The sequence below is a fragment of the Saccostrea echinata genome, unplaced genomic scaffold (genome assembly GCF_033153115.1).
Source record: "Saccostrea echinata isolate AGI-Se365-2 ecotype Australia unplaced genomic scaffold, CSIRO_AGI_Sech_v1 ptg000045l, whole genome shotgun sequence".
Taxonomy (NCBI): Eukaryota; Metazoa; Mollusca; class Bivalvia; order Ostreida; family Ostreidae; genus Saccostrea; species Saccostrea echinata.
In genome coordinates this window covers 2,481,063-2,507,234 of record NW_026889794.1, presented here as the reverse complement: position 1 = coordinate 2,507,234, position 26,172 = coordinate 2,481,063, and the positions used below count along the sequence as shown (strand labels likewise).

The 26,172-nt window shown below is 33.2% G+C and overlaps 2 protein-coding genes across 3 annotated transcripts in view; one reads left to right on the top strand and one right to left on the bottom strand.

Annotated features, from left to right (window-relative positions):
* Nucleotides 1-266: 266 nt before the first annotated feature.
* Nucleotides 267-18,632, bottom strand: LOC133201766 (uncharacterized). 2 transcript variants are annotated; one of them, XM_061337564.1, is made up of 2 exons: nt 18,395-18,632; nt 267-1,197 (listed from the first exon to the last, which is right to left on the bottom strand). In XM_061337564.1, the coding sequence occupies exon 2, from the start codon at nt 1,192-1,194 to the stop codon at nt 682-684; it is 513 nt and encodes a 170-aa protein (XP_061193548.1). In that variant the 5' UTR covers nt 1,195-1,197; nt 18,395-18,632; the 3' UTR covers nt 267-681. The 2 variants fall into 2 exon arrangements, with proteins under 2 accessions (XP_061193548.1, XP_061193547.1); XM_061337563.1 differs by lacking the exon at nt 18,395-18,632 and adding an exon at nt 16,062-16,139.
* Nucleotides 18,633-25,190: 6,558 nt separating this feature from the next.
* LOC133201763 (N-acetylated-alpha-linked acidic dipeptidase 2-like) overlaps nt 25,191-26,172 on the top strand; it is a 39,534-nt gene continuing 38,552 nt past the window's right edge. The window contains exon 1 of the mRNA XM_061337558.1: nt 25,191-25,298. Within this exon, the coding sequence (XP_061193542.1) occupies nt 25,201-25,298 (98 nt within the window). The 5' untranslated portion in view covers nt 25,191-25,200. The remainder of the gene's footprint in view (nt 25,299-26,172) is intronic.

The window sequence follows — 26,172 nt, the reverse complement described above, 5'->3', positions numbered from 1 at the left end:
TCACACATTGAAGTGTTCATACCAATTTATTAAAAGACTTTATTAATGTGTTTACATTATTATTATACTTTAGTAAATAATAACGCAATTTTTGAGAATGGTTTCAAATTAAAATTGAAAAATAAAATAAATAAAATAAAATAAATTTTAGTTTTCTTTTTTGTCGTCAATGATCCCAGGTTTAAATTCCTATCTTTGTTTGAAGAAAAATGCTACGTTGTATTTTGATGAGCATTACTAGTATATAGATCACAAAGACATGAGAAGGCATAGCTCGAGTTTTTAATTTTAAACGACAAATCATACACTGTGTTTGATGCTGTCAGCTCTGTATAATTATATAAATTCATGATTCGCACTCATGTTTTACAATGCTCAGCACACATGTACAACATTTCGAGGCTGAGTCCGAAACAAATAAATATTCATCAACGAAATTGTTTCCCCCATTAACATCAATGAAATGGCGATAACATTGGCACAGTTATAAAGAAACAAATTGCTGTACACGGCCATTAAAAACCACGAATTCACCAAATCATCAAGGTATACACTTATCTCCATCAAAGCACGTGCATGTCAATGAAATAAGTCGATATCACAAAATATACCATATATCAAAATTCTTTACAACGTACGAATATAAGAAATAGAAGAATAAATTTCTGAACATCACGTATTTTATTCTCCTTCCCTGGCCTCTGCCATCATCTGTCGGCGTTTCGCTTTTGCCGTCATCCTTTGCCGTCTTGGGTCACGTGACAGCCCTGTTGGCGGCAAACCGGAATTGTTACTGTTCGTTTGTTTGCCAGCTACAGGTTTGTCAACGTTTTCTTTGTCTTGTCCGTCTTCTGCAGTTCCCTGAAGACGTGATTCGGCCTTTGTGGAAATTTTCTTGTCAGCTTTTGCTCCAACTTTTGGTAAGAGACCATCCATAGACCTTGAGAATGCCTGCATGGATTTTATTTCTTCAGATGGTTTTTCCTCGTGAACATTTTCTTCGTCTACTTCCTGAATCTCATCAAAGGTCACTGGTTGTGTTTTATACCGGACATCCTGTCGTGACGACCTTGTCCGTCGATTTCGCCTCTGAGGGGATTGGGGCCCAAGATCGGGTGTCAAATGTAAACGGGAAAGTCGCTCTGGAAAATGGGTCTCATAATGGAACAAAGGATCATGAATTCTTGTCCCCATTACCTAAAAAAATAGATTATATGGGTTAATTGTAGATCATTATGAATATTTCACTGTACAAATACTATATACAGATAAATAGTCCAGTTAAATTTGAGGGGAGATGTCTGTATTGGTTTTGATATTGGCCTGTTTGAGACATCATTATCAGTTCAACTTCATAATTATTGGACCGCCTGTGTCACAGCTTATAAAAAGTCGTAAATCTTCGGCAAGACGGAAGTATACATGTACGCTGAATGCTCACGAGTTGTTCATTGATAGAAAGATTGTCAGCAAACACGTCGGTAAGTGGAGGTAAGAACTGGGCAACATGACTTTTTTGAACCCTCAGACAAAAATGTAACCATCAACTTTCGTCTTTGGGCATTATTAGTGATTTCTGTCTTAAAGCCAAACAATTCATATTTCCCCTATACATTATACTCGGTCTGTAACTGTGTGAGACATTTTAAGTTTATTCACATACGATAACCTTTATATTGAAACTCCTAACACATTGTACGCATTAGAAATCAAGGTCCTGATAATATTTATAAATAATATGTATCCAAATAATTACAGATAAGGATTAAGTTTAAATTTTAAATGAAACCTCTCTCTCTCATGGTTTGTTAAGGTTTGTTCGAATGAAAATCAGTCAGAGGGTCCAAAAGCATAAATGACAGTGAAACATTTCATGTCTATTTTGTTTATAGTGCACGACTATATACCGGGGTAGTTCAGACTGGCACTTTTATAAACATAAGTGATCACAAAGCACACCACAATATCTATGTAATGAATTCAGAAATAAAATATAAGAATATTTCAAGGACACGTATACATACATAGTAGGAAATTATGTAATTTTCAAAAGATGAGTAGCATCAGAAAAAAAAAAACAAAAACAAAAAAAAAAAAACAAAAAAAAAACAAAAAAAAAAAAAAAAAAACAAGATATCTTTGTGAAAACTGACGCCCCCGTATTACAGCTCACTGTAAAGGTTGAAGTTTCTAAAATGCAAGTCAAAACTCCAAGGTCAAGGTTAAGAGGGGAAAAAATGTTGGTACATGTACCCAAAAAAAGGTCTTGTCACAAGGAATATACATCTGAAATATGAAAGCCCTTGCACAAACGCTCAGAAATTATGGCCAATTGCAAGTTATTTTTTTTAAAAGTAGGTAATCTCCAAGGTCAAAAGGTCCTAGCAACAGTTCAAAAGTAATGACCAGGGTTAAAGTTTTTTTTTTCAAAAGTAGATCAAACCCCAAAGTTTTTAAAAGGGAGGTCAAACTCCAAGGTCAAGGTAAAAAAAAATGTTGGTATCCAAGGAAAGATCTTACCACAAGGGACACACATGTATAAAATATGAAAGCCTATCAATAATTATGGCAAAGATAAAATTTTGCTTAAATTTTGCAAAAGTGGGTCAAACTCCAAGGTCAAGATCAAAAGGCCAAATATGTCGGAATCCAAAGAAAAGTCTTCTCGCAAGAAATACACATGTGAAATATGAAAGCCCTAGCTCCAACCAATCAAAAGTTATGGGCTAGGTAAAGGTTTTGCTGACAGACAGGCAGACAGACCAAAAATAAATGTCCCCAATCTTCCATTACGAAGGATATAAAAATTGCTAAACGTAATCATTTCAACGATTACAGCATTGAATATATATTATTATGAAATCGCTTAGAAACACATACGTTATTGAGGTAATTTGGCAATTTTGGATACTGGGAAGATGGAATGATTACATGCATTTACCAATTACTTCCGATTTTTTTTTTTCAGATTTCAGCAAGTGAAAGGATATATTTATATATTCAGCACCTAAATGTACATTTTTCTTTGCACCATAGACAAGAAAAAAAAACTATTCAAGGTTTCCGAATAAAAACTTTAAAGAAATATTTGAATGTATCTTGCAATTAAGGCCTTCACTTGAAAGGAAATGTTGCTCATGAAAAATGAGAAGATGAATGGCTAAAACTTCCTGTGGTTTGTTTCACGCCCAAACAACATTGCACCATATATCGAACACCCTACCCGATTATAGGTGGTTCTTAAAAGACATTTTCAGAGTTGGGAACACGACAAGTTCCCGGAATTAACCAGAGGTGAGATAAATTACTGGCAGCAGAAAAGTTCGGGATAAAACAGCTTGAAGAATCTGGAACAAACTTTTTTTTAACTATTACTACAGCGAGAATACGAGGAAAACTTAATAGCTGTTCGGTATACTTAATGGATTATCTCTGTAACCTCTCCGCCGAGTTTGATACTCCTTAAAGAGAAAACATACACAAAGCTTGAACTGCGTTGTTTAGATTTTGGCAATCGTTTGATGTCATACGAAGATGAGTTTGATCGTCCTCCTCCTTTCCAGACTTAAAAAATCCTCCAAACAAACTAAAAAAATATCAACATTCGGGTAAAAATGCATTCAAGCCAAAGCTACTTTGTTAGAACGTTTCATCTCTTTATCATAACTTTCCAGTCTGCCATTTCTTTTTCTTTATTTCTTTGGGTTTTTTTTTTGTTTGTTTGTTTTTGTTTTATTTTATTTATCTATTTATTTATTTGTAAATTATAGAAAACTTTCATCTATTATAATTTTTGATATACTTGTTTGAAAACTGGATACGAGCTGCAGTGTATTTCAAAGAAAGAAATCCGTGACAGGTCTTTTAAAACGTTCTAACAAAGTAGCTTTTGCATGAATGCATTTTCTCCCGAATGTTGACATTTTTTTCAGTTTGTTTGGAGGATTTTTACAGTCTGGAAAGGAGGATGGGTTCATCGATTGTATTGAAGTGTGACATGCTAGCAATACTATCACAAGCTTATGTGGTTGTCGTACAAGCTCAGGTCAATGTCTTTTGTGCTCCTTAAAATGTAAGCCAGTATGTCTGTTGTGGCAAGATACCTCTCATCTGTAGTACCATGAATGACCCATTGAGTCAATCGACCATTTCCGTATTATTATGACTCCGTAATCGAAAATTCGGGGGGCATATAGTTTTTGGTCTGCCCGTCCGTCTGTCTGTCTGTCCACAAAAAAAATATCCTTGCCCATAACTTTTGAATGTTTGGTGCTAGGGCTTTCATACTTCATATTTGTATTCCTTGTGACAAGACCTTTTTTTTTGGTACCAACATATTTGACCTCTTGATCTTGGAATTTGACATGCTTTTATAAAATCTTGCCATACTTAAACCTTGGCCATAACTTTTGAACGGTTGCTGCTGGAGCTTTTATATTTTACTTGCATATTTCATGTGATCAGACCTTTCTTTGGGTACCAACATTTTTTACCTTTTGACCTTGACTTTGGGATTTGACCTACCTTTGAAAAACTTTAACCTTGGACATAACTTTTGAACGGTTGGTGCTAGGGCTTTCGTATTTCACTCATTTATTCCTTGTGACAAGACCTTTTCTTTGGTACCAATATTTCTGACCTCATGACCTTCTCCTACGTTTGAAAAAAATCTTAAACATTGACCTTGAGCTGCCATACGGGTCATCAGAGTTTCATAAACATATCTTGTTTGTTTTCTGAAATGATCTTTTTTTCCGGGTCTGATCCGACTAAGATTTGAAATCACGAGCCACATTGGCAGTATTTATAATAACATTCAATAGAGCGTTTAAGGTTCATAAACCCTTTGCTCATTCATATAAAATGTTGCTTTAATTTTTATGATTTTCCGAAAGAAATGTTTTTATAAGTAAAATACAAACAATTATACCATAGCTTGCGGGGCAAAATTAAATAAAAAAGACATTTCAACTTGATCTCTCTTATCAGAGTATCGATGAACCTTAAAATGCTATTAGAATTTCAATGCAACCTCTCATTCTTTACCCATACCAAAAAAATCAAAATATTTTACATTTTTGTAGATATTGAATTCGGTATTTCAAAATTAGGCAATACACACAAACAAAATTTTTGCGTGTACATGTATATATCTCAATCATCATTGTTCTATGAACAAATATACAATAAATACTTGCATTGTTGTAAGTTGAAATATTTTAGCGGCATACGTAAATTATATATCGATAAAAAAAAACCCCGAATAATTAGATTTTTGTGCCGATAATGGAGGAAAAAAAGCGAGATTTCCTATTGCGTCTTTGTGACGTATTGGTGGAGGGATTTGTTTATTTGTGTTTGGAGCGGATTTACCAAATCCCTTGGCCCCTACATCAAATGTTTACCAACTGGGAGATATATCTTACAGTTGTGAAAATATAGCGAACTTCATTTCAAACGAGGGTCAATGATATATTTTGCCAAACAAAATCAACATGCCCCAGTTTCTAACGTTAACTCTGTTATTGATTTTCGTACTAATTTTGTAAAATCTTCATTCTTTCTTCATTCAGTTAAATTCCTGAACAGGAGATTGTTTTCTTTTAATTCTGAAGTATTCCACATACCTTAAATGCTACTTAATTTCATATCATAGCTTACTTTTATTGGGTGTATCGCAAATTAAAAAATAATTAAAAAACATTCTACAGTGAGTCCTAATCACCGAGCTCCCTTAATTATGTAAGGAATACAAAAATTTGTATTGGGTCATGAATTTTCTACGTTACGTGGTGGAGAAAAAAAAAAAACAAATATTTTTGTTAAAATTAGAACTATCGGTTAAGATCATGTTTGGAAATAAGATTCGTGTTAAATAGCTGTTTTGAGAAAACCTATCTCAGAAAAGAAAACAAAAAGCAATGGGGATTTGAAACAACTGGAAATCAAAACAAGATTGACAAACACTCTAAACATTTCACCGATAATATTCTCGTATACAATGTCAGTTCTGATTTAAAAAAACAAACAAGAGGATCCTTGAGACATTCCTGGGCATCTCTTTAATATGATAGGAATTTTTCTGTAAAAATATAAAAATATAAAAATTCACTAAAAATTTTAGGGGGTGAAACTTATTATTTCAATTAGACTGTTGCATGCTTGTTTAACTGTGCGTCGTTTTTTTTTTAATTTTTTTTGTAATTAGTTCAAAATAAATTTGTCCAACTTTCAGTGGATATCATAATATAAAATGGAATATCGTTTAATATATTTAACGCTCAAAATTAAACGCCATCTTAGTTAATTATTACTCGTACATGTACGTACTTTTGAATACTCAACTCGACATTAAGATATATCAACTACGTATTAGTTACTTCCATTCATATATCGACTCGATATATCCCAGTGAGCTTAAAATAAAAGATACCACAGAGTCTGACACATCTGTTTCATATTTGGATATTTTACTAGAAAAAGATGTTAATGGTAACCTAACAACAAAGCTTTATGATATACATGATGACTTCAGCTTTTCAATCGTCAACTTTCCTTACTTATGTAATCCTTATCACCTGCATACGGGGTTTATGTCTCTCAGGTGAATCGATATGCAAGAACATGTTCAACGTACGTACAGTTTCTAAAATGAGGCAAGCTATTGACAAACAAGTTGACGAAACAAGAATATCAACAGTCTCATTTAAAGTCATCATTTCGCAAGTTTCTTTGGTCGATACAGTGACCTTGTCAGCAAATACAATCTATCATTAAGTGAAATGCTGATTGACGTTTTTCATACTAGTTGTTAGGCCATTATTTACACACTGAATTGTCGACGGATTTTTCCGTTTGTCCGATCATGACAATGAGCACACGGCGGGTGTGACCGGTCGACAGGGGATGCTCACTCCTCCATGGAACCTGATCCCATGCACCTCTGACGTTTTAAAGGTCCATGTTTGCTCTGCTCCTAATTTTTATTGTTTGAATTGAATTTTGAGCTTGAATACTGTTCGTTATCTCCATATTTCATTTGAACCATTATGTTTTCATATTTTATAAGCAATTCTGATGAATTTTCGCCTTCAACGAAGATGTACCAGGTAAATAGAGATCTTGTAAAACTGTTTTAATGATTGAACAAGGTCTCTTTTTTACAAACCGTCTCCACTAATTCCTCCCACCCCAATTAAGAGGTTTAATCAATACAGAAAAATTGCCCCTCTCCCCGATTCCATAGTTTCTGAAGGAGCAAAGGTAAATATATCATGCACTAAATTCTACAATATCACATCAAATTGAGTCATAATCAATTTGATCAGCTTTTAAATTCATTGAGATAAAAATGTTTAAGGATGAAATAAAAGAAATATATTCAGTGGATTAATACATAAAATAATACGATTCGAATGACCACTTCATGAAAATGCCACCGCTGGCATCTGACTTACGCGCACTTAGACACTGGCCTAAATAACATTCAGAGGGAAATCACCAGATGGCTCGAAATATCCCTTCAAATTATCATTAGCTCCTATTTATATGCATATATATTTATATATTTTCCAAATTCTTAAAGTTCGTTGCATCCTGAATTTGGGACAGCGAATGATTTCTTGAAGCATATGCACTTAATTAATTATGTGCATGTAGTTATATAATTTGAATGCATCACTTTAACTCAACATGCAGCGCAAATTCCCAGTAGTAAACTTCACAACTTTGATTTTATAAAAGATTTAAAAAAAAAATCAGTTCTATCAAGCAAAAAAGTTTCTTAGTTTTACCATTTAAAGGGGGAAACTCTGCTTTCTATATTTCCTGAAATTCCACGGAAGGGATCAATCTTGAAAGTTAATACACCCTCCACCAGATATAATTAACATGCACTGAGCACCATTATATCGCACTGGATTTATTCCAAACAGAACGACAGAGTGCTTCGTTTTGAGTCACCACTGCGTACCTGCACAACAAACTAACATTTTTTCTCTTGAATCATCAACTTGTTTTTCATGAAAATTGATATTTCGGTAGATAGGAAAAACATTTCTTTCCGATCCATTGCACAATATAACAAGGCGAATTGTTGGGTGAAAACAATGTTAATAGAGGATGCATTGTTAAAATCTTAATCGCTGTGAATGTTTTCGATAAAACAACTAAACGACAATTTATTGATATTAAACAAAAAAAAAATTTTTTTGACTAAAATATTCGATGTTAATTGTCTTTATTTACCTGATATATTAACAATGATAGAAATGGAGGTGTCTGGTTTATACCTTATCCTGGTTAACCACAAGATGATGCGCCAGGTGCTAGCAAGGTTTTGCATTTCACTTAACGTTAACCTCTATATAAGTACTAGTAATCATATGCCTAATGGTTAAAGAATTGCCCGATATTCCTCCCAAAATATTGCAAGTTTTGACTTTAGATGTCATATTATAACCATTATAAATTTATAATGTCAAATTTGAACAGAAGCAAGAAAAATAAGATATTGTGATATATCATACAAACCATGGTAAAATATCGATATTATAAGTGTGTATATTTTCAGAAAATAAGAACATCATAATTAATAGCTCTATACCTTTCTCACTACGAAAAACCACTTTCTATATGTAATGAGTTAAAGACCCTAAGCTTCCATTGCCCAAGCTTTGAGCTAAGATGTATAGTAAAATACTTTTCTTACTGAAAAAAATTTAGAGAACGATGTTTCAATCGTGTATTCCTATGGCGTGCAACCATTTTGCTTAACATGATTTCAATAAAGATACATATGTGCTTTCTTGTTTATCAATTTTCAATCTGAACTGGTATTTGATTACACAACAATATTAATTGCCATGCAAGCATTTTCAACTATATAGATTGAAAATTAATAAATGACAGGTTTTTAATTAGAGAGCTTAAAAATATTCTTAAAATTTAGCTTTATTTCAAAGAAAAAGGATGCATAAAAAGATGTATAAAAAGCTATATTCCTAAGTTAAACTTTCAACTTGAATATTTTGGCTCCAACATGTGAATCCATTATACAAATCAAAATATGAGATATAGTATCAAACACTAAGACCTAGTTAATCTGCAGTTTGGCACTGATGTGTTTCCCCAAAGTGATAAAGTTAAAGTTTCTAAAACATCCTTGACATTTCAAAAGTCAATTTGCTTCAAATGGAGGGCCTAATAATAAAGCCAATTTACCAGAAAATAAAAAACTTGAAGTTTTCTAATGAAAACCTATTTATCGCTCGTTCTAATGGGACTAATGAATTCATTGTCAGGCAACTATTAAGATACTCGCGGAAGAAAATGGAACAAACATATGGTAGCACTACCGTCTTATACAGAATCCAAACACAACGCCAAAATTAAGTGCGAAGCAATTAGTTAAGCCTATTGATTCTTTCACTTGGACCATTTGCAAAAGACACATGACGAATGAAGAATTTGCAAATCGTCTTTCCGAAGGCTGAGCTTTAGCGCAAATGTCTTATAGGACTACTGAGTTCAAATGAGTAATATACCGGTATTATTGATATCATAACAATACTTTTTATTCTTGTTTGTTTCAAGGTATCCCGTGCAATATTTGTAAGAAATTGTAAAATTTAAAGTAAATCTGGTAAATCCTGTTTAATATACATGTATTAATAAACTCAAAGATTAATAATATTTACACTATATCAAAATCAGGTTTGGTTTTGAGACTTTTTATTCCAAGTGTGTATATATATCTGGTAACTTGAAGATTATAATGTTATCTGGCCGGAACATCTGATCTGCGTGTATTGCACAAATCACATAGAAAGTGTCTAAGTAATGGAATGAGCATTCAACATGCTTAGACTTTCTATTTGACTATCGACCATACAGATTCAAGTTTTACTAAAGAACACATGCAAGTGCGTGATGCATATGCATGGTGTCGTAGATACCAATTTTTTTTACCCCAAGTCCTTGGAACTGCATGACTTTTTGTGAAGAGCAACAAAAAGAAGAGGAATTGCCCCTATATGTAGCACTTGCATCTCAATGTGACAAACAAAAAAATTCTGCAACTTAAGAATAAAGTGTGGGACAGAAATGAATCACATCCATTAGTGGCCCTTTGGTGACAGAAGAATGAAGCTGATCATGGATGAAATAAATTTTTGACATCCAGACATAGTATGCAGCAAGGTCAAATATTGATACAACAATGGTAGAAAATGTGTTTCTTGATGAAGACAAAACCAGATCTAAAGCAGGTAGCCCTTAGATGAAGTCTGCAATCAACCCTCAACTGCAAATACACACGCCAGACAGGGATCTGTTTCTGAGATTATGAATATGAATTACTTCATCGCGCATTGCGTTAATCATCTCCCTGGACACAAAGAAGGACTACTTTATTGCCAAATGGCAGGATTTATGACCTTCCTCCATATTTACAATGCTATTACCTACTTAATAACAAACTTATAAAATATTTAAGTTTTTGATGTTCCTGTCAATCACAACTCCCAGGCCCGTTAAACGCGGGAGGAGGGGGCAGCTGCCCCCTTTTTCTTGGGTACAATATTTTGCTATAGTAAATTTCCTTTAGATGCTGGTAGCCCCCCCCCCCCCCCCTAACACACACACACTTTTTGATGTTGAAAGGTTGAACACTGGCAAATTCCAGGATTTGGACAGTAAATTAGTTTTTTTTTTTTATTTTTTTTTTTTTTTTCTTATTTTTTGCTTGTCAGATAAATTTGGGAATTTGCTCCCCCCCACTTTTGATCAGTTTAGTTTTTTTTTTTTTTGGTCAGATTTTTTAGGGAAGTTTCCCCCTACCCTTTTGAAACCGTTGCTACGGATCTGACTCCATCCCTGAATCAATCTTTGCTTTGTTTCTCGGATATCCATTTCTCTCTGTCTGAGTACGAAAATATATACAAAACTGAAGGTGTGATGCAATAATACAACCCTTTATTTTGTGCCATAATGTTATAAAACATAAAGAATCCTTGAGTTAGATTGAGCGCACCTGCCTGGTGTGGATCTCAGGCAATTTGTTATTCTGTTATTATTCTGTTATTTATACTATCTTATCGTTTTGCGTTACCATCTGCTCTCAAGAAATTTAGAGGTCTACGAATCCTTTTTTTTAGAATAAGTTACAGTGTATTACATCTCTCCATCATCCATATCATTGAAATTTCACCGTCAGCGACACTTTATCACGCTCACTCAGTGAAAGCGATCTGCTTTTTTTATATAATGAAAAAAAATGACATGGACTAATCTGTTTCTGCTGCAGGTAGCAGAAGGAATCTGGTTGTAAATACAAATGCTGCAAAACATACTTTATGCAGTAAGGTATGTTTTATCATCTCAAATCTCCACAATATAAATAAGTCAAAATCACATGAACAGATTTTTTTTTTAAAAGTTATTACTGAATTTTACCCGGATACTTTCTCAAGACTAAGATTCTTACTATTGAATCGAGCAACAAAAAAGATGACAGTCTTCAACGATACAAATCAAGGAACAATCGAATGGACATAGCAAAACAGTATGATGATAAAAGAATTTATATGAATAAAACAAATCAAAGACCTTGCCATTCTGAACAAAATTACCAGCTATATATGGGTCCATGTTGTTGGTATAGAAACTGAACAAAGATGGCAATTGTAGAGGAGTTTTGAAATAGCAGGAGTTACATGATAAATTTGATAAGACAACACAAGAAACTCTCCGAGAAATCATGAAAATAAAATTTAAGGTAAATGTTGCATCATTATCAGCAATATATTTTATGACGAAAGTCAGAAAAACTACAGTAAGCATGGTGCGTAGCATTAACAACTTATATAATAAAGCAGCGAAATGAAAGACGTGGAGCACAGAATTACTTCAGTAGGTCATTTGAGCAACACCAGCAACATGACAACAACAACAACAAAGAGTGTGTGGAAATAGTAAGGTAGTCAACAAAATATCAGTACAACATGTCTCTTCAGAAGAAATTTGTGAAAGGAGTGTTGTAGAAAACAGAAACAGTACAACAAAAGAAACAACACACCAGTTACTATGGAACGCCATAGCTGCCTGAAGGTCATTTTCATATTATATGAGGTGGGATAACCTTTATGTGAAGTGGTGAAGTCATTATATATAGTGGTAAAATCATTATATTCAATGAAAACTTTATTATATGCAGTGGTTTTATCATTATATACAGTGATAAAATCATTATTTTCATTGATAACTTTATTGTATGCAGTGGTTTTATCATTATATTCAGTGACAATGTAATTATATGTAGTGGTTAAATAATGTAATGAAGTGATAATATCGATATATTATATTGTAAAATCATTATATGCAGTGGTTTTTCCATTATATACATTACAGAAGTCTTTCTGTGATGTGATGAATTCAATATATACAGTACAAACATAATTTGTGTGATAAAGCAATCATTACATTGTATGAAACCCGCTGCATGTGGAGTGCCAAGTTAATTTCATTCAGTGCGACACCTTTACATGAAGTGAAAAATCTATTATGTGCAGTACTAACATCATTATATTATATAGTAAAATTATTATATATATTCCTTAAATCATGCTTTGCAGTGGCAACATCTTTATATGAGGTGGTTAATTAATTATATGATGTTGTTAATTTATTATATGATGTGGTCAAATCTTTATATGCATTAGTCGTTTCATGTTATGCAGTGGTAACTTCTTTATCATCATCTAAACTGGTCCTTTTATTTAAAAAAATGCGCGGAGTTCCAGTTTAAAGAGTGTTTGAAAATAGGAAACCCGGGCCGTGGCAAATTAAAAGCCGGGACTATTCGAGATTTTTCTAATTTCTGATTTTATTATACAGCTTCCTGATTTGATCAACTGTGCTGAAATTTTAAGACTCATTTTTATAGGTTAATGTGTATTCGCTGTAAAAATTGCATTTAATTTTAAAATACTTAGTCATTTAGATTTTCTTGGCGATTGTTGATTTCCAAGTTCAGTGGTGGATCCGGGAATCTTGAAAAGGGGGGCCCGACAAGTTTTTGGTCGGGGTAGGTAGCCCACAACCAAACCAAAAAACAATAGATTTATTAAATCTTGTGTATATTTTGGACACAAGGGGGGAGGGGGGTCCCATAGGCCCTCTCTGAATCCGCCCGTGAGGTTGGTAAATCGGGTAGGCAATCAAGTAGACATTTTACGTGTTTTGTTTGTTTGTTGTTTTTTGTTTGTTTGTTTTTTTATTTTTTTTATTTTTTTTTATTTTTTTTTTTTTTTTTTTGCCATATTTGACAGAAAGCTAATAAATTTTTAAATTATTCTGATGTTAAAAATTATTCATTCTTTGAAAGGCATTTTTTAAGTGAAATGACACGTTTAAGAAAAACCGGTTCACATAGGCGTCGGAACCGAGGGGGAGGGGGGCTATTACCCCCCTTTTTTTTTTTACAAAGGTAGACATAATATAGGCATTGAAAATTCGGGCGTAGTCTAGCCCCCCCCCCCTCCCCATTTTCTACAGGCACGATTCATTGTAGTGAAAGAAGGGTAATTGGTAGTGTTTAAAAGAATTTGGTACTGAAAGATGTTCGACCCCCCCCCCCCCCCCTCCGAAATAGGATTTTCGGGTTTGGAGAGAGAACAATTTTCCTTTTTTTTTTTTTTTTGCTTGTCAAGTTTTTTTTCAGGTTTGATTTTTTTTTTCTATTTCAATTAGCCACCCCACTATCAATTTCCTTCCGACGCCAATGGTTCATTAAAATCGGATTTGATCTCCCGGAAGTCAAACATAAAAAATCCGAAATACTTGTTCATTATCTTCATGTCACTTGATAAAATATAAATTAATTAAAGTATTATCACATATACATGTAATTATAGGACTATTAATGCAAAGCCTTGTGTCAGACTTTAATCACGCGTAAGTTGCTTGGTTTAAGGATATCCGATCCTCAGCCTTGAAGGATAACTCTTATAATTTTATCATTTTATTCAAAAAGGCTAAAATGATTTTAATTTGGTTGTTTGTTTGCTGTTTAACGTCCCTCTCGAGAATTTTTCACTCATATGGAGACGCTACAATTTGCCAGTGGAGAGCTGCAAATTTTGTCCTATACTTGGCACTTACGGCCATTGAGCAGTGAGGGATTTTTTTCGTTCCAACACCTACTGTGGCACGGGACCTCGGTTTATGGCTTTATGCGGTCTCTTACGAAGGACCGGTCTCAACGTCCCACTGTCGGAATCGAACCCGTGATGTAGGGATTGACTCTTTATTCCGCGTCTCTTAGAGCAGACACTCTGATCACCGTGCCACGTTGGCGACGGCAAAGATGAAACTTGAAAATGAAATGTTTTCATGCAGCAATTTTTATTTTAAGCATTTCAATGTGATTTAAGGTTTTCTGAAGTCTTAGAAACAGTCTTATAAATAGTTGATATTAGTATTTTAACCCCCCCCCCCCCCCGAAAAAAGTATTAAACAAATTACATATTTAACGTAATCCAGTTTCCTTCCATCTACTAGCATATAGATACATGTACCAGTGCACATTTGCATATTATGAAATTAGAAATAATTTATGGTGTTTTGCACCAGGTTCTTCCCGGATGATCGGATCTGGTTTAATAATCCTTTTTTTAATGAAAATGTGTATTTTGCATAAAAATAGCATTTTCAAATAAAGAAATAACTATCAAAAATAAATAGTTTTTTTAGTTAAAATACAGTGTTTAACATCGGAATAATTTTTAAGTTTATTAGATTTTTATCAAATATGTCAAACACACACACACACACATAAAATATCGCCAACCCAGTCTACCCATTTTACCAACATGGAAATCAACAATCGCCAAAAAAAAAAAAAAAAAAAAAAAAAAAAAAAATCTAAAATACTAAGTACTTATAGCACAATAGATAAAATATTAAATCAGAAAATTGAAACTGCCTACCAATTTTACTTGAAACCAAAAATCGTCAAGAAAATCTAAAATACCAAGTATTTAAATACAATTTTTACAGCGAAAACACATTAGCCTAAAACAAGAGTCTGAAAATTTTATGAAAAAACTCGAATAGTCCCAGCTTTTAATTTGCCACGGCCCGGATTTCCTATTTTCAAACACTCTTTAAACTGGAACTCCGCGCATTTTTTTAAATAAAAGGACCCTGGCAGTTTAGATGATGATAATGAAGTTACCACTGCATAACATGAAACGACTAATGCATATAAAGAATTGACCACATCATATAACAAATTAACAACATCATATAATTAATTAACCACCTCATATAAAGATGTTACCACTGCAAAGCATGATTTTAGGAATGTATATAATAATTTTACTATATAATATAATGATGTTAGTACTGCACATAATAGATTTTTCACTTCATGTAAAGGTGTCGCACTGAATGAAATTAACTTGGCACTCCACATGCAGCGGGTTTCATACAATGTAATGATTGCTTTATCACACAAATTATTTTTGTACTGTATATATTGAATTCATCACATCACAGAAAGATTTCAGTAATGTATATAATGGAAAAACCACTGCATATAATGATTTTACAACATAATATATCGATATTATCACTTCATTACATTATTTAACCACTACATATAATGACATTGCCACTGAGTATAATGATAAAACCACTGCATATAATAAAGTTATCAATGAATATAATGATTTTATCACTGTATATAATGATTTTATCACTGTATATAAAGATAAAACCACTGCGTATAATAAAGTTTTCATTGAATATAATGATTTTACCACTATATATAATGACTTAACCACTTCACATAAAGGTTATACCACCTCATATAAAATGAAAATGACCTTCAGGCAGCTATGGCGTTCCATAAGTTACAATTAAGACAATATTATACTGTATGATCTCGAAGAACAAACATCGTGCAGATCTGCAAAACCTAGGCATTTGCCAGAAATCTTGCACAGTGCTGCATGTACATGTACTATATTATACAAAGAACAGTTTTGTAAGTACTGTACCAGGAATTGAGTACTCAGCGAGATTCCCCACGTATCTGGTAAACCTGCATCCAGCTCCAGCATAAGCTTATAATATACAAGGGTATATATACACAACACTTCCGAAGATAATTACGCAAATCTCACGCTAAACCAGATACATTCCGTGCGAATCTTCTCGGCGTTCGTACATCTAACAATAGGGCAAGCAATTTTCGAGAGGATTTTATGGCTTTCTGCTCTTATCCTAATATTTGGCAAGGTTCTGGATCACATATAGTACATGGGAACAACGAGGAAGAAACTCTAGGTGTGAAATGTTGACTGCAGAGTCTTTTTGAATTAACTACCTAGTAGTGCGTTTGTTATCGAGCTTTGAACTCGGTTACATTAAGAACCTCCTTCTAAATTTGATTGAAAACAACCAAAAATGATTTTCGTTGTCATAATTGTAATTGGTAAACTGGTAAATGGTTTCTATTGTTGTGCTGTGTCTGTCCTCTTCATGGACATTTATCTAAGCTTCTAGGTACATGTAACATCTGTTCTGTATATTTAAAGTTTGTTACACAACTTGCACATCCACTAATCAATAAACAAACATGAAACATAAATTAGAATCCAATGACATTTTAAAGAGACAAAATAACTTCTATACTACTTAGTATTTTTAAAAACTTAATAAATCATGCATGAATATATATTAGGCAACATCCTTCTAAGTGTGGTTATTCTTGATATCATTTTCTAGAGCGTGATACAGGAACATAAATGTATACAATACTGAAAAATGTCAACTAACCGACACATTTAAATCTGCATACTTGTATACTGCAAACCAGTGAAAAAGAACTATAGACGCGTAGGTGACAACCTTTGAATGAGAATGTACAAACTATATTCGAAATTGTGCAGAACTAATTTAACAACCAAATCCACTGCTTCAAAACCAATAAATTAACCATAACCAAACTGTCAAAGTTAATAACTAACATAGCGAAAATTTAAGCAAGCGCAAAACGGCAACACTTTCTGAAAAGCTAGCTAAAATTCTCATCAGCCCTCAAAACTAATTAAACAACTAGGCAAGAAACCAGAAGAAGAGAAACATGTCAACTGATTATTTAAGGCTGTGACAAAGTAGGTGTTGAAAATAATAAGTTCCAAAGAATCCTACCCACCTTTGAATTCGTATGTCAATGCGATAAAGCAATAATAGTAAAAGTGCATGTTTATAAAATCCATTATTAGCACACCTCCTACATGTATATAAAGAGATGTAGAGCTGATAAAAGCATTTATTTCCGTTAGATTGGGTCAGTTCTTCTGATTTGATGAGTTTATTGGCAGTGTTTACTGTTTATGATTTAATACATTGCAACAACTTGGTGTAAATTTATTTTAATAAGGGCCAAAGATTACGAATACTTGTTGATTTGCAGTTGGTTACGTAACCTAAAACATAACGATATGCAAATGGTTACGTAATCTAAAACATAATCAAGCATATCGAGACTCTCTTTTTTGTTGTTTTCATGTATTAATGAGATAAAATCAATATCCATATTTATGATCTCAGCGTGTACTCATCCAGTAGAAGACACGTGTACTTTGGCAATTATTACATAATTTAGAGATACACAGAAAGAAGGGATCCCAAGAATTCAGTTGTATGATGATGTAATATATAATGACCCAAAACACATTATGTGTTATATCTTGGTTTGTTAATATGCCTTGGTGATAAGTTATTTGGATGAAAAGAAAACAAGAGATAGACTAGAGGATAATGATGAAAATAAGGACGATGTTAATGACTCTGATGATTGGAGATATGGTATATCCAGGGACCACAGGCGCTTGTTAGTTTACTACTATACATGTTATAATATTAACAGTAAACTAGCATACTGTATAAAAGAAGCCTTGTGTCTGGAACCTATAGAACGTACGTCCCTGGTATTTCGGCGGTGGCCATCAGGGTACCACGTACAGACAATGTAGAGGATATTTCGGAATCAAGGGCAAAAGATCATTTTTTTATTTGCCTAGAGCTCGCATTTTCAAATTAAAATAAAAACCATAAATTGGTATTAGATTTTACTTTTGTTATTTCTACTTTATTTCAAGTATAAAATAAAGAGCCCATTATGCAGTTTAGAATTGTAGACATATCGATTACAATAAAAACGTTAATATATCGAACGAATGTATGTGTTAAGTAGTTTATGCACTCATAGTTTTTATCACAACAAAGATGGTAATGTAGAATCGTATGATTATAAAAATGAAATAAATATTCGTTCAGCAACATAATCACGATATTCTACAAGAAATAATCAACGTAAACTCACCTTTGTAGGAGAAAAATATCTTTTTTGTTGAAAATAATCCAAGAAATTTCTATGACTTCCCAACAGTAGCAGCAACGTCTCGGCACTGCGCGCGCTAACTTTGGCAGACGATCATCATTCTGCACCTTTGAATGTTTTCCCAGGCACACTCGTATGTGTGTTTACAATGGCCGTTATTATGCAGAAGATGTATATTATGCACACGTTAATTTTGGCACAGATTGGAAGAGAGCGTCTCTGTTTTGAAGAAAATCAGTCACCATTTTTCGGCGAAAGACGCTGTGAGGCATTAACGTCCTTTTTTTTTCTAACTCAAGCGTAACAGCCTGTCCCACATCAGAAACTTGACAGCTTTTTAATGATTTTTATTTTGACATCTGCAACATATGGATCAGCTAAATTATGGTTACTTAACTGTTCAATGTCCTCATATATTACCTATTTATTTCTGATGATGAGTAAATCAGACAAAAATTTGTAAGTGTCCTGTTTGTTATATTGGTTAATGAAGGGAATTATTTGCATATATATAAAAGCACAAGAGCAATTAATGGAATGTTTAATGTTTTGATGAAAACCAGGGTTTCTTAGATTTTAATAAGAAAGTTTCCAGACCTGCCTACCCTTCCGCTTTTGGCGTATTTCTTCCGCTGTTTAATCCCTAAATTACACTCTAACGTCATAAAAATCATTTTTACGCTTTCAAAGTGTCATGCTCAAAAATATTTTATTTAGAGCTTTATTTTGAGTTTAAGTACGACCTACTAATAATGCATCTTTTTGGCAAAATCTATGAAGAAGGGGTCAGATAACAAACAGTGATCGATCTAATAAAAACCACAAACAATACGAATATGTGATGAACAGGGCATAAACACGGACCCTTGGAAACTCCAGAGGTGGGATCAGGTGCCTAGGAGGAGTAAGCATCCCCTGTTGACCGGTCACGCCCGCCGTGAGCCCTATGTATTGATCAAGTAGATCAAAGGGGGGTCGTAGTTCTTTAAGAGCGCAATACAGAAAATGATTTATCCTAATTAAGATGGCTTCCAAACCTAAGCATGCAATACAAAAATTTGGAAGAAGCAGATGCAAATACATCATTTAAACCATTAAATTGATATGTGCTATGAATACCACAGAAAGATTGAATTACATGTACTTGTGATATTCAAGCTATTGACCAAACAAGCTAATTCAGAGAATTTGTGCCCCTCCCCCCCCCCCCCCCCCCCCGCTTAAAGAAAAAAAAAGAGGGTGGAAGAACTGACAAAAAATAAACAGGGTGCCAGACGTAGAAAGAAAAAAGATCAACCTTGAACTTTCAGCAATAAATAAATTTCTGTATTTGATTTTTGTCCTTTTGACTTCAAAATCAATAGGAGTCTTTTTTTTTCATATTGACAAAAGGATTTCATTGCGAAAACTCCAAAGAAGTAGAGTTATCAACAGGAAATAATTTTATGCAAGATAATTCTTTACCTTGACCTTTTGACCTCAAAAATCAAAGGGATCTCCTCAAAGTCATTGAGAGTTATGATATAAGATATCATTGAAAATGCCGAAGGAAAACCTTTTTTATGCTTTCTACGAATATCTGACCTTGACTTTGACCATTTGACCTTAAAATCAAAATTGGTCTTCTTTAAGTCACTGAGTTATGATACATATACATGTAACTTCATTGAAAAAGCTCAAGGAGAACTACAGTTATCTGGAAATATTTCTTTTGCAAAATATGAATTTCTGACCTTGATCTTCAACCTCCAAATCAATAGGTATCTTCTTTTGGAAATAAGAAGTTGTGATATAAAATTTCAATGCAAATTTGCTCTTTAAGGACATACACAATGTAGTTTGAACTTTATTGTCTCTTTCCCTGGATTTGAAGAGTTCCGATACTTAAAGGAATTGTGTGCTACATTTTTATGTCTATATATGCTGTTGTACGCTTCTTCTAAAATAAGTTTGGATAAACAAAACATCTAGAATATATGTTTTGTAATTTTTGTGTATTTTTCTTTGAATTATACAAGAATTTTCATCAATTGATATCTTTTCAAAACCCCTGGTAATGCATGCTGATCTTTTGTCTACGAACTTCTGATGGCACTATAATCTTAAATTAAGAATATCTTGAAAATTTATCAGTAGGTAAGATACGTTGCGTATGTCCTTAAGGTATGCATGCGCAGAAAAGTTGAAGAAGTTACCGTGGTGTCAATTCCATAGATATTAATGTTGGATGACCGAGGATTTTGAAATAATCTTCAAAAAAGATGATCAGAACTTATTTCTCACTTTTGATTGCTCCAATTCAATGTTGTTTTCAAGTTTTAAAAATAAAAGACACTTGTCTTTGACATTGTTGACATTGACGATAACAACCACGCAATAGATACAACTTTTCTTTTTCTGGCACTTACATTTTGCAGTCTTTTCTTGCTTTTACCGTGCAGTTGTCATAAGTCATAAACTCAAACCGTCGCCTTAGTTATTCTTATAACAGTAAACTTTTTTGTATTTAATAAATAAATGCACATATCGTCGACATTAACAAAATTTATAAGAAATAAAAAATGCAATAATAATTGACAAATCATCGTATCTGATATTGATTTGTTGATTTTTAAACTTAAGAATTCATTCCAACACGGCAAGTATTTCGAAAAATTACATAAAAACTAAAAGTACCATTTTTTTTTAAAAAAAAAAATGCCGATTTACAGGTTGAGTGAAAGGCCAAGATAAGTAGACTTTGTTGATATGGTATTAACATTGTAAGGTATATGTAACATTTTCTATGTGCGAGATCGACTTTCGTAAAGTAAAATTTCTGATGCTATGGTCAACCACATGGGAGGGAAAGTTTCTGTTTCTTTGCTAGTGGAATGTCAATATGTTAAATTGCGGTTCCAATTTTATTATTGTGATAGGCTTCGGTCGACAGTTGATTCAATATGAGGTATCCGTCAAATGTACCTTTTTGCGCACATATGAGGCCCTACACTAGAGGGGGTGCCCCCCCCCCCCCCGGAATTTGCAGAGTTAGTAAGTAAAAGTACATACTGAAGCAAATACAAAAGAATGACTTTGGAACCCCCCCCCCCTCCCCCTAGAAAACGTGGACCCCAACACACGGAATAGATTCTTTTCACTGGAAAAAAAAAAATCATGAATCCGCACCTGTCAATCTTAAGTAATTTTTTTTTCAAGGATCAAAAGTCGATTGTGCACTATCGATATACAAAAGTACTGTAAGATAGTTGATTGAAGAACTTGTATTTGCCACCTATATATTATATTTAATGATTTATTTGAAAATATAATCTTATTTTAAGGATCCACAGTCGAACTGTTTTATAATTGCTGTATTAGTAGTATTTATTGTTTATTTAGGATTTTGAACTTCAAACATAGAGAAAAGTTATACAGGCAACAGAAAGTTCTTGTCTATTCTTTTTATAGGTATATATATTTCTAGTAAATAATCAGTGTGCAATGACTACAAAATATCAATTTAATCAAGAAAAAAAGCAACGTTTAAATTTCAATTACCAAAAAAAATCCAATATTGTCATAGTATTTTTGGCACTTGATAAAAAAATCTGAAAGATTCCAATTCTTAAGCTATAGCATTTGAAAAATGCTACGAGGGCACATGATTGTGAATAAAATGGAAATCAATGGCTCTTGTATAGTTTAACAATGTGCATTGTCATCGGAAAAGGAAAGGGGGTATGAAATCGTATTCGATTTTCTATATAGAAAAAAAAGCACTCCAGAAAAAATGTAAGTTACAAAACTTTACGACATCAAAGTTGCAGCTCATATTGCTTTAATGTTTCTTCTTAAAAGTTGACGAGGGTTCGTGTTTCCTGGGAGGGGGAATTGTTGCATGTTACTCAACTATCTAAAAATAAACTCTGAAAATCTCAGAGGTCCAGATTCTCTTACCATCCCCCCCCCCCCCCCCCCCTTTCACTAAGCCTTCTCTTGGTCTTATTTAAGAGTACATTTAAAAATACGTTATAAATTGTGTCATTAATTGTAGATTCCCATTTATTCTATATTACATCTAAGGACAGATCACTCTAGAACTACTCTACAATATTAGAGCTCTTTGGTGCTCAGAGCTTCTTTTGTGGCAGTCGACTTTGAAAAAAAGCAGCTCAAAGCAGTTAACACTGGACTAAGGGAGATAACTCGCAAATCACAACATACACGCTTCTATTCTTGTTTACGATTCAGTAAGTGTAGTGTTTTCATGCTCCCCATTATGTTGTCAATAGCTTGAACTCTGAGCGCCTGCATAACTGAACAGGATTTATCAACGGTAAGAGAAACTTTGTTTTTATTTCAGTATAACAGAATCTAACGACTAAAGGAGAAAATGTTGACCTTATTTGACCGGATGGTAGGATAACTCTGTTTTTACAAATGCACTCTTTACTAGTTGTATTGAACATTGTCAGAAAATGAAATCTTTTTATCGTGGGTGCTTGCTTACAAATAATGGTATCAAGCCTCTATTAAGCTCCCTACGTGAAGTGTTAAAAATTAATAATAATGAAAAAAAAATCCCTCTTCCCCTTCTAAATTTGATTTTAGCGAATGATGTTTTGAAAAAAGAGACGAGAGAACAACATGAAAAAAGACTGGATGGTACTGGTTTAGGATTGTTTTTTAAACGTAGGTACTCGTATGGTGATGTGGCTCTTCCTGTCCTATAAGTTAACAAATCCTGCTTATCAGCTCATTATATTGCATCCATGTTATTCCCCCCCCCCCCCCCCCCGTGGGACCATGATTGGCAAATAAATTATATATTGAACATTGTCAGGATTCATTTTTATGGATGCTAAAAAATATTTGTTTCATCCTCTGTATGACACGCTAAGACTCTTTCCATATACCGGGTTCCCTGTTCTAAATCTCTCTCACTCTTTTTGAAACGACAGAAAACGTAAAAAACATGTGACCTTTCTGACCGGTTGGTACTGGTATAGGATTGCGTACAATGCTCTCATATGATTATATGCATTGCCAGGATTCATTTATCGAGAATGCTGAAAGACAATATTATTGTGAGTCTCTATGATGCTCCCAACTTAAAATAGGCCTATCTAATAATTATTAAAAGAAAAAACAAAAGAAAAAAGAAAACCATGGATAAGAAAGAAAATACGTATACACGTACACAAACCTTCGTATTTTAATCTCGACATTTTGCACATTCCAAGAAAATGTAGATTTCACGTGTGTGTGTCGGGGAGTGGGGGGTTCACATCTTTTCCCTCAATGGATTATTAAAATGCTCTCTTCTTTCTACTCCCAAGTTTTTTACCTCCATCATTTTTTCTCCCTCTTCGTTCTCTTTTCCTCCCTTCGGCTTTCCCTCAGCCCTAGTCCCAAAGGTTAGATCCATTGCCTTATTATTTTATTTATTTATTTTTTATGATCGACCAAGTCGCTTTCCAGCACAGTTTCTACATTTATTTTTTGCAATTCTTTAAACGAAGTTCCCTTCTGTGTCATAATATTTTGGATAGATAATTTTTCAGCGACATTTATTACATGCACCTTACATCTGTCTCGACTGTGTATATGCTCTAAATAATGGCCGAAATTCTGGACGAACAGACATATTATTATGTCTGTATAAATTTGCGGCGTTAACGTTTGGCATCGATAGATGATCGTGGTTTTCATTAAAATTAAGGAGATAACATTCAGTGGATGAAAATATTAACAAAAGGTATTGTCCTCTACAAAAATTTAGAATTTTTCAATTTAAAGTCGTCATGATGCAGATTTTATTTAAAATAATAAAATATGTCAGAATGGACAGTATTACGTATTAAAGTCATATATTCATTTCACAAGTACAAGTTTGATGTGCTTTTCTTATCTGATAATCTTTTGATGACGCTTGCGATTTATTGTAGAATAATGTCCGCGGCATTTTTTTGAAACCGACAGTAACCGCGGTAGAATAATAAATCCGTATTCTGGTTGATTGGCTTATTACTTTCAATTCTTAAACGTAGCACCAGAATTACACAGTTGATAGAGTGTCTAGAATAAATAATTTTGCTCTGCAAAATAAATTTAATTTTAATATTTCATATGATTGCTCTGGAAAATTATCTAAGGGATAACAAGTTTGAAAAAAAAGTTTGTCCACACTCGGCATATCTCGGGTTCTACGATTCCTAGTTCATCGTTTGATGAAGGCGACAGAATCATCCGAGGTTTGCTGAATGGGTGTCCAATATGTGTACATGTATATATGAAAATATATCGTATGTTAACTTCCGGAAAAGGGTGTCTTATTCCTGTCTTGAAACAGAATACTTCTGTCTAATTACTTCCTTTTTATATTTTTAATTTTCTCTAGCATAGTAACATCTCTTGTCCATGTATGTTTCTATATACAGCATCAGTAATATCTTTCTTTCAGAAAGTTTCCTCTGCCCCTTATACGAAATGACACGAGTGATTCTGTCCTTTTAATATACAATGCCGTGCATTTTCCATTATGTATAACGTATCTTTCCCTAAAAAAATTCGTAAACCCTGTAAAGTTAAGGCTTGCTTTCCTCGTATATAAGCTTGGATTTTTTTGTCTTTCTCAATTCAGATATAATTTCTGCATTAAATAAACAGTTGCACACCATCTTTGGGTTTTAGAATTTAATGCTTTACATCCAATCCCCTACAATTTTCTCAATATGACCATCCCTCTCCTTTAAATTAATTTTTAATTTACTTTATTTCTTTTTTCACTAAACAGATCTTGTTTAATGTCTAGTACATTTCGTCATCGAACCAACGCTTCCTCATATCAACGACAGGATGACGATGATTCGGGAAGAGATGTTATCTACAGCGGAAAAAGAGAGTAAGTTACCAGTGTTGATTCTGTTAAATCTGAATTTCCTCGAAATGATACAAAAAGTTCCAATATTTCATCATCACTTGTGTATGGTGTATGTACTTAACAATTGTTGATGTAAGAGCACATTTTTATACAATTATGAATTTTAGTGTCATATACATTCATCAATCATCCTATTAAAGAGCGTACGATTTTCTTTCTCCATAAAAAGCGACATTGAAGTCTTGCGTTGATTCAAAACTGAAAAGTCAAATTACTGTCATCAAATAGAAATTTGCTTGAGCTAAATTTTACATCATGGAAAATGAATTTGTAAAGTTTATTAGGTAAAGTTTTCATTAAATCCAATTTTGATTCAAAAAAAAAAATGCATTCTTTTTTTTTTTGTTTTCAACACTGTAGAAAGTACAGAACGAACACCGTACGTATCAAAGTTTTGGTTTTCGTGTTAATTAACTTATTGAGCTTTTTAACTTCGAAATTTCTATTATTCGTCATAAGAAACACAGTAATGTATATGATTTCTGTATCATTTTAAAAAAGGAAATTTAAAGTTTTCCTTTTTTTTAGGATAAAGTAATGTTTCTGAATACGTATATACAGTTTTAATCTTCTGATTAAATGGTATATTGTGTCTGTGCCATTCTATTCAGTACTACCAAAAATCAAAAACAAACAAACAAACAAAATAAAAAAAAAAAAAAAAAAAAAAAAAAAAAAAAAAAAAAAAAAACACGAATAAAATGAATCCATGATTATTAATTCTTTTTTATTAGATGACCTTGTTTTTTAGCATAAGTGATTCAAATTCACTTTGCCGTAGATTGAAGTTTTTTCTTCACCAGTATCAAAGGGCTCAAGTAAGCTTTTCTGATCG